At 44.2% G+C, this 9,914-nt stretch overlaps 1 protein-coding gene across 1 annotated transcript in view; it reads left to right on the top strand.

Moving 5' to 3' along the window:
* The window catches only part of LOC146592830 (tapasin-related protein-like), a 9,792-nt gene extending 1,462 nt beyond the window's left edge, over positions 1 to 8,330 (top strand). The window contains 9 exon segments of the mRNA XM_085310341.1: positions 432 to 509; positions 1,276 to 1,497; positions 3,513 to 3,854; positions 3,992 to 4,038; positions 4,041 to 4,206; positions 4,209 to 4,319; positions 5,076 to 5,165; positions 8,080 to 8,160; positions 8,320 to 8,330. Coding sequence (XP_085166467.1) covers positions 432 to 509; positions 1,276 to 1,497; positions 3,513 to 3,854; positions 3,992 to 4,038; positions 4,041 to 4,206; positions 4,209 to 4,319; positions 5,076 to 5,165; positions 8,080 to 8,160; positions 8,320 to 8,330 — 1,148 coding nt within the window.
* The last annotated feature ends 1,584 nt before the right edge of the window (positions 8,331 to 9,914 follow it).

Here is a 9,914-nt window from a genome sequence, read left to right as displayed (position 1 = left end):
AAAGGGATTCAGGGAATTGACAATACATTTTCAGCAGGTGAGAAGTCATTTGAAACTAGAGTACTTTTTTGCCGTTCGTTACTGAGGAGAAGAGGTGACTTCCGCACTAGAAGTGTTGCCATGTTCCAGAGCCGTTCACATCACTCATCTAGGTGATGGAAGGCGCAGCTCCCCGCTCAGCGGGGCGGCCGACTGCCCGAGTCCAACTCCATCRCTCAGCACAAGCGTCATTTTAAGAGCAAGTAACATTTTTAAATTTGCGTGCATGGCCATTGCCTTTCAGGAATTGCAAGAAGCCCAGATGGAATTGACACATCAGGTTTGAGCTTCAGGAAAAGCAGGCAGCTTTCCTGCATGTTCAAGGCGAACAAAATCCTCCCCCTGTCGAAAGGGATCAAGACTACTAGGCTGAATACTAGGCTCCTGCTGAGTGAAGCTGAATCAAGACACTCAAAGATCTCGCTCAGAAAATCATCCTCAGGATAACATTCTCTCATTTTTTGTAGAAGGTGAGAGATTTGCATCAGTCAAGCAAGTAACTTTAGCTCACAATTGTTGTGAGAAATCACAGACACCTTGAGCAAACAATAGCCAATATCCAGCAAAAGAGGGACAAATCTCATACTTGGCATTCTCAGGCTGTTCACCACTGATAGCACTCAAAGCTTTGGGGAATAGCAGAGGTCCCTCTCCAGTCCCTTTTGCCCTGAGGTGGAAATGGTATCAGTTTCAGTGCCTAAACTGAGGTGGTGTTAGTTGCATCCTGGTTAACTGCAAGATTCAGAGGAGATATTTGCCTTTTGGAATATTTTTACCCTTATGTTTCCTGTATTTTGGGAACTAAAGGCATAGAATATTGAGCATCTCAAAACTCAGCACCCGGCCAGATTTCAGATTCCTCTACAGATTTGTCCTTGCACTTGAACATTGCCCTGTGATACAGGGCAAGTCACACATCTTCCAGATTTGCCTCCCCCCCCCCACTAGACACTGAATGAGAGTCAGGCACCACCTCCTTTCAACCAAGTCCTCAGACCCTGCGTCATTCACTCAGCTGGTTACTGCACCTTACATGAGTCAAACAGAATGGCACATCTTAACTCAGAGGAACTTGCTCCCTTTTGGGGGAACTCCTAGAGTAAGAGACAGGCTATACTAAGTACAGAGCAGGACTGCATAGAAATGCATGAATCTTCATGCATAAGCAGCAGATTGCTTATAATCCCAGTTAATCTTAATGTACAGCAAAATAAATCTGTGTGTACTTTTTCATAGATTCCTCAGTGGATATTCTTCAGCATGCAAATGAGGATATCAATGCACTCAACTGTAGGATCARCACATATTTTACAGCTAACACTCAGATCATGGGGTCTGGGATAGAAATCAGAGCCAGCAGTTTTAACTCTTGGTTTACCTGCACCGTAAAACACCCAGCTGAAAAATATGCAGTTACAGCCTTTCTTGTGCAAATCCACCAGAAAAATGAGAACCACAATCAATGACAACTTTCTCAGCAAATTGCAGAGCAATCACATGTTTCAGTTAACATTCATTAATGAGGTGATAGCTTGCATTTCCATAGAATCCTCCCCTACAGAGTTTTACACTTTATTATACAAATACAGCTATCAAGGACATTGCAACTGCAGTACAAGAAGTTTGGTGAGTAACTAACAGTGTGATATTTCAGTTGTATCCTTTGAAGCTTCAGATGCAAGACACTTTCAAAAGAGTTAGGCATAAGAACAGTCTGCCTTTCCCTCTCATCCATGCCAGGATGTTAAAAACTATCATAGTAGTTTTACATGCTGCAACAGTTGTTACTTCCTTCACATGCCTAGGTTGTAGATTCCTGTGATTATGGATTTCAGTTTACTTTTAAAAAGCCTCATGAGTTTACAGATAGCTCAAGCTAGCTTTCTAACATACTATAAGACAAACTGCTTTTATTGAAAAACATATGTTCTCCCTTATGTTGAAGATTATGCCTACTTTACAGAAACAACTAGCTTCAGAACATCTTATCAAAAGCATATTTATCTTCTATTTATAAACTTCCATACCATTATCCCTAAAAGCCCTAACAAGCACTTAAACCAACAAAGATTTCAYATATCCACATGCATTAAGACTTGCATTAGTTTTTCAGCACAAGGAATGCTTACATAGCATTTATATTCAAGTAAGTTCTGCAGCATGAGCTACTCTTAAGGTTAGAGAGGAGTTTCAGGTGAAGAAGCTGAACGTAGTTAGCTGACATGCCCAAAAGGACACTAAAGTCAGTGTCAGAACAAGAAAATTCACTCCCAGTTTCTGTCACCAAACCACAAACTTGCGTATTATTTAACACACCCCACCCTACCATGATCTTTYGTTATTTAGTGGAAAGATACACACCCACAGTGCTTTAGAAATAGCAGAAACAGGATTCTGAAGCCAAGCACACAAAAGTGTGCTGGATTTGGTACAAGAACAGCACTACAGACAAAAGAGCAGATAGCCACAGTGTCCAGCACCACACATTTTCAGAGAGAGCTGCAAAGCATATCACAGGTACTTCACTCTGTCTGCATTTCAGCCTTTTCATGTTCTCCCATTCCCTTGGGCCTACAGCAATGCCCCCTCCCTTATTAAAGGTGAATTTAAATTATTACTCACCACAGCAACAGACACTTTACTGCAACTACAGACCTCTCACTACATCCAAGAAGATAAAACGTGGCAGAGTCTCAACTTGGAAATCACAACATCCCGAGAAGGAGAGCCCTTTCCTGCACTCTCCTCCAGGCAGCAGGACCAGCTTTGCTGTAGTCACCCAGCTGTTTCTTATAGCCTACTCAGCAGGTTAATTAGGCCAATCACCTGGCTTCGATTGGCCATCCAAACTGTTCAGATACTCTTTATTCTTCCCAGCTGGTGGCTGGCTGCCCTGTAGCTTGTGGTGAGATCACCCATAGTCCTCTGTGCACATCCCCCCTACAGCTTTTAGGGTCATGTTGACTTACTAAAGCAGCAGTCAGTGTGGAGGGAAAGAAATACTGCTTCATTAAATTTTCTGCTATAATTAAGAATTATGGAGTAATTATTGCATCTATTATTCCACCACATAAAATGAGACAAGAGCAAAGATTAATGACAGTAGCCCAAGAACAGAAGAAAAGTGCTATAAAAAGGCTTTAGAGAATATTTGACTGTGGCCCTCCTTACAGGGCCACGAGGATGACAGYCCCTCATCAGCACTTGCAATTTCCTATGGCTGTGCAGAATATGGGAAGGGCTTGTGGCCTGCAAGCTGTGAGGCAAGGGTTCATCGTTTGCAGCAAGCAGTCAAATAAGTCGTAGGCAAATTAGCAGCTGAATCTCTTTTTTTGCTTTGAAGCAGATCATAATGTTCATGGTCTGTAGTACAGATTCAGTTCACTAGATGGCAACTTGTACTCATTTGTATCCCCCTACCTTTGCACAACTGCCCGAAATCCATCAGTCATACTACAGCTTTTGTCTCACAGCTGTGTTCTTGGTGCACACAAGACCCTCTGTAATCCAGTCAGCCTTGTCTAAGGATGTCTTATTTGATTGTGCCTTCTCCATCGATCAAAAAGCAGATGTGACCATCCAATGGGTATTACATTGGAAAGGAGGGCAAAAGAAAGTCCTATTCACTTACAATGGATCCAACAAGCAGGTGGAACACATGGCCGACCAAGCTGAGATGTTCCTAGAGGAAATCCCCCAGGGAAATGCTTCTCTGTTACTCAGAAATGTGGGAATGAGAGATGAAGGAACATACTCTTGCTTAGTGTCAGTGTCTTCTCTTACTGGAGAACAGACAACCCAGCTGCAARTAGAAGGTAATAGGTTTTTGTATTTAAGTATGATGGGGAATGCTTGAACAAATGGCATATAAAACTATTTAGTTTTGTTCGGTGATGGAGATAGACTTTATGAATTAAGAGATGTAGCACTGTAGTAATTTTTCACTCCACAGAAAAACCCACAGTGATCGTCAACGTTAACTCCCTCTCCCTGGTGGAAAAGGAARGCAGCACAAGCTGATCTGCGAGATCAGAAACCATTACCTGCTTGATGCTCAGGCTCAGTGGGTCCGAGAGCTGAAGGGATCCAGGAAGATGCCTGATGAGGTGAAGAATGTTCTCTCGAGCAGCCACAGACAGAGCAGCAACAGGACATACAGCTTCTCACGTAATTCCTGCTCACGGCCTCCCTGAAGCACAACGGGCACACATATACGTGCCAGGTCAGCCATCAGAGTCTGCAGTCCCCCATCAGGAAAAGCGTGATTGTGAAAGTGAGAGGTACACCATTCCCCTGAGGACATTTGTTATCCTCTACACACTTAACCCATGGGAGAGCCGATAGGGGAGCTTTCCACCGGYCTTTACCCTTTGTCAGTCTTTCCTCTCTCACCGCTGTCCTCCCCACAAAGAAACCAATTTCCAACTAAATTTTCCTGCAAATACTCAGTTTTGTTCATCAGACTGTCATCTTGATAAAAAACAACAAAACAGACTCTTGATAAAAAATTAAATAAAAGAGGCAAACCATGGTTTTTGACCAAGATGTCCATTCATCAGGGATGTCAGTTCCCAGACAGTTCTGCCCCATAATTAACATTCTTTTTCATAAGGAAGAACAGTGGCTCTTTTGAACTGCCTAACAGATGCCCTTAGCAAAACATACAGAACTCCCTCAACAGAACACATTTGAAATATGTGGTGTTTTTCTTTTTGTCTTGGGCAACCTGGGAGATAATCTTTACGGAGAAGGTTGAATGAAGACATCATTTCAGTCATCAGATATCAGCAGAAACTTTGAGCCATGGCATTTGAGGGTAAATCAGAATTTGTCTTTTAATTCAGTTGGATCAGTGAACTCTGATAAAATGTCTTGCAGTGCTACTGTGGTTACAAGATTATTGAGTATCAGCTAGGCTTGTTCATATTTTATCCTTTTGCATTAGAATTTTATGATGTACTACGGCAGTGTGTCTCGCTTATGAGTACAGATAACTTGTACCAGGCATCAGACATCACAGACTTTATTTTAGAGAGGTACCTCTCTATCCTCCATCATCTGGCTGCTTCTCCTCCTAATTGGCCTCTCTGCATGCCTCGCTGTGGTGCTAAACTACCTTCACAAAGGTGAAGTAAATTCACATGTACAAAAATCCAGGCTCAAACTTTGGGAAGGAGGGGAATCTGTGGGTGGTGGTATTTCTATGCCATCCATTTGAGATGCACCTAAGAGGCTCGGGAAGGATAAATTAACAGAACTGCTCTGAAATTTGTAGAGCAGTCCTCATGTTTAGTAGCTGAGACTGCTCTCCAGTCAGCAAAGGCTGATGCTCTCCAATGGCAGCTGCTGGCTCTTTGCACACAGGAGCAGAATTACACCAGCGCAGAGCACTTCGCACCTCATTTTGTTAGTGGGATTGCCCTGTTCTGGTAGGCAAATGGTTCGGATTTTCCACAGCCTGCACCACTGTGAGCAAGTCATCTATCCTCTCAGGGCCCTTATGACACATAAGGAAAAGAATATTTACTTGCATTTCTAAGCTGTAGCAAGCTTTCACTCCAAAATTGGTTGGAAAATGCTATCTGTTTTAAGTTCTTTCCACTTACTCCTGAAAAGACATAAAAGAATATTTACTTGTCCTGTTACACTTCCATTTGCAGATAGAATCAGATGATAATCCTGCATGTGTTTTACAAGCTAGATTTGTTTATAATACCTATGTTATATACTAACGTAGGCACCATGCGTTAGAGGTGTTTCATGGCCACAGTACTATTTGCAAGAGCCCTACAGTGTTGCGTCATTGTTCTTTAAAAATCTTAGCTAAGGAARTCTTCAGAGATTGAAAGCAACCTGTGTCTAAAGAGCACACAAAAAAAGGCTGCGTGCCAAATCTGAGAAGCAGGATGGAAAATAAAAGACCACTGTCTGCCATGGAAACTGCAGTGGCAGTTGCAGTCAGACAAGATAGCCTAGCCTGAACTGGATCATACAGGACTTTAACAAACCCTCTGCCTGCAAGGATCACGCTATGAAGTCTCAAATGGCTTCATAGTTAGCAAGACTTCAGTTTGATGCCTTGTCAAAACTATGCAATCCTGGAACGAGGATTGCTGGAACAAGCAGGAAGAGAGCAGTTGAGACAACATTTTTCCTTGCAACTGTGGTTACCATGGCAGTAGGCTTGGGTCTCTTGGATGCAAAAAACATGTAAAGCACAGAAGAGAAGACAATAAAAATAAGCATTCATGCAGTGTAGGATGAGATGAAGACGTGATCTACAGCTCTTTATGACATTCAGTCTTGCTTCAGTCTTTTTCTTCAGAAACCTCTTTCCCTGTGGCAGTTACTGTCCCCTTGCCTGAGTATGTAACACYAGTGACATCATTAAGCGTATCCCAGGAGCAGTGTCCTATTGTGGTAGCCAGCAAGAGACTTCTTTGGGCTAGTCATTGTACATTGACCTTGGCCAAAAACAGTCTAAGAGCGGAAGGAGGGAAATTTTATCCCTAAGTGACACATAGAAAATGTCAAAGGTTGCACTCGTGTGTGGGGGTGTGTGTGTATGTATATGTGTGCGTGTTCCTCAGAACCAGTTGGCTAGTTCTGACAAAAGGATACAGATTTCAGATATAATGAAGTTTCTGCAAGGTCATTTGTTTTAAATAGCTAGTCGTATAAAGGAAGAAGGCCTTAGCAAGGGAGGGGACCCAGCAGGAGCTCAGATGTTACTACACAGCAGAGAGCTGACATGGGGTAAGGGGAGAAAAAATGGGAAAACACATGCAGAACAGGGAAAACCTTTAATAGATTTCCTTCTTACAGGAAGAACTTCAGTCAGTGCTGTATTGCTGTATCAGTCAGCCTCAACACACAAACTTGTTCATTTTAATTCTTTTCTTCCCTTTTATTCTGCTCTACTTGAGGTTTAAGAGGGGAAAGATTGGTTTTCTGAACAAAGGAGAAAAAAAGCCATAAAAAGACGAGTGTTTATTTTGATCCATTGCTACAGTGCAAGAAAAAGTATCAATGAAAAGCTTGAGACAAGAGAAATATCTCCAGCATGTTAAAAAAAAACTTTTTCTGCCTGCAAATACCAGTTATAGTAAAATCAGTCACTAGCTATGTGTACATACACCAGGATTGATGTTCTTCCTCCTCCCAACCCTTTATAAAGTATTTGCTTATGTTTCAAGTTGACTTTGCTCTTCTCCTCAGGAAAACAGGAACCCAGGACAGATAGTGGAAAGAGGTGGCTTCATCTTGGACTAGATTCACTTTGTTTCAGCCAGAGATGAGATCTGGCTAAACACAGATTCTGATTCAGTGCTGTCTCATAATCTTCTTCTGGGCAAGCAGAGAATCTGGATTTGGTAAAATATCCTGCAGATTTCACAGCTGGGAATAATGACACAAAGTTTCAGAGGAATGCACAGCTGGACCCAATGGATTCTACATACAGGTTTTAAATTGGATGAGCTGTGTTAGTTAATATTTTTTTTAATGAGGCAGCAGATGCTTTGGGGATATTTGCACATACTCATTTCTTGTTTCTACACAGTAACAGGTTTCAGCAGTGTAATCTGCGCTAGCATTGCCTTGTCTGCACTGGTGTGGTTGAGGTTGTACGACRCATGTAGACAAAATCATTAGTGAATCTGACCTGCAGTCACGGAGTACTGTGTTGCCCTATATTTTAGGTAGTCACTTTTGCCAGCACGCACTAGCTGTTCCTGCTTTTGCCAGGGAGCTTTCTCGTGCACGCGTCGCTCTGTGAAGCTGTGTGACTCAGCGCAGTTCAGCGACCGAGACTGCAGCAGCACTGCCGGCCGCGCGCACACGCTTGCCCGCGCTGTCCCGCGTGCCGCAACGTCTTTTTTATCGTTTTGTACCAATGCAAACAAGATATACCTGTCAGTTTCATAACTTTTGTCACAGGCAAAGTGACGAGCTGTAAGAATAGTTTTTACCATAAAGATTCGTTAGGAGGCACTGGCGTTTCCGGATTGTGTTGTACTCCAAATTTGCCGTTGCTGGCAGAAGCCAAGGGGTTCTGCGAACTGGAAGCCGACACAGCTGCTTCGTTCCGAGTAGACACGAGCCCGTGCACGCGGGCTGCCGGTAAGCGGCGTTAGGAAGGGTTTGAGTCGGAAACGTGGGGCGAGGGTCACGCGGGCGGAGGTGCCGAGCTCGAGGACCCGGCTCGGCGGCGGGAGCAGCCCCTGTGAGCCCCCGCCTGGTGCGGTCCTGAGCCCACGCCGCCGCCTGTGCTACCCTCAGATACGTCCTAGTGCCTTCGCCCCCCTCATCACAAAACGTTAAAAAAACAAAACGAAACAAAACAAAACAAAAACACTGGCTAATAGTTTTGTTCTTCCTTCAGACTGAGCCGTGGGGAAATTTCCCAGACGGGCTGCCTCCAAACGAAAACAGCTTTTTTCTCAGCGTGCCAGGAGGAGGAGGYCTGGGAAATAACAGGGATTTGAAAGGGTGCCTGAGGAGCTCGAGAGAGAAAATCCAATTTCATACATAGCTCACCGAGGACGTCCGTAAGACAGCCGCGACGCCAGAGGCCAACAGCGTGGGGTAAACTAAGCTGCTTCGGGCAGGCTGAACTGTTTGTTTTCTTTGCCACATGTGGCCTGGCCGGTGACAGGGACAGATTTTATTTCTAACGCTATCATGGAGTGAATTAGATGAAGCTTTATGTGGCACTAATTCTGGTTCAGAAAGCATATTCGCCTGTCTGCAATCGCTGTGTCTGAAACAGAATGATTTGGCCCTYGCGTTACTAAAATCAGCAGAAATGTCCCGATTTACACCTTCCCCACTATGACACTTGTGCTTTTGCTTGCAACTGGGTTTGACTTCACACAGCTTCAAATCAGCAGTACTTCACCCCTGGCCTTTGCTGCTTCGTGGTCTTTACRGGCATGTACGGAAGATCACGGGCTTCCCAAAGGGCTCAGGAAAAGCTGCTGCTTTATGGACATATACAGCGTAGTACACATATGGACACAAAATATGTTATTTATTGTGAATTTTGCAAAGACACATTTAAGCAACAAAATATACATTTGTGAACCTTTAGTTTTATACATAACAAATACAATCTGCTACCATAGCAATAAATTAAATGTACATTATTTACAACAGACATAGGCCACCAGGAACCACAAAGCACCACCTCTCTACAAAAAAAATAGTATTTTGTCAGGTACATTTCTTCAAGATTTTTTTTCTTTCTATAAACTCTCTTCACATTCTAATGATATAAATTCAGCATTTTCATTTGCAGGACGTACGCAGTGCTACATTCRTTAAAAATAATGAAAGCATGCTCTAAGATTCAGAAATGAAGCCGCCGTTGCCAGGTCTCGCGGGGCAGAAGTGTGCGGGCAAGCACGGCAGCGCGGGCGCTATCGGCAGCCGCCCCGGGCCCGCCACCCCTCGAGACCCCCGCGCTCCTGGGAAGAAATGAGCTATGTGCACGGGAGCATCCCTTTTCTCTGGGTGGGAAAAGCACTTTGCCGTTGGGCCGAGGCGGCAGAGCTGCGGCTCCGAGCACGTTCCTGGAAGCGCGGCGGCACCCAGGCTTCGCGCGGCCGCGGCGGCCCGCTAGCACAGGCACGGCCGGGGGCTGGCCGCCGTGCCCGTGCCCCGGCCGGCGCCCGGCCGCAGCGGCCCCCGGGGGTGGCTACGTGATGAAACGGACCCTGAAACAGCCCCAGCCGTCCCTGAAAATTGATACCCGTTTCTCTAGCAAAAATGAAAAAGATGCACTGCCCAATAGTTTTAGTGTTGATTAAGGATCCTTTCTTCTATATATATATAAATATATATAATCTATATCACTTAAGCCCAGACATTTTGCA

The sequence above is a fragment of the Rhea americana genome, unplaced genomic scaffold, assembly GCF_003343005.1.
Source record: "Rhea americana isolate MKP2758 unplaced genomic scaffold, rheAme1 scaffold_317, whole genome shotgun sequence".
Lineage (NCBI taxonomy): Eukaryota > Metazoa > Chordata > Aves > Rheiformes > Rheidae > Rhea > Rhea americana.
The sequence above is the reverse complement of the archived record's forward strand: the minus strand, read 5'-3'. Positions and strand labels throughout refer to the sequence as shown.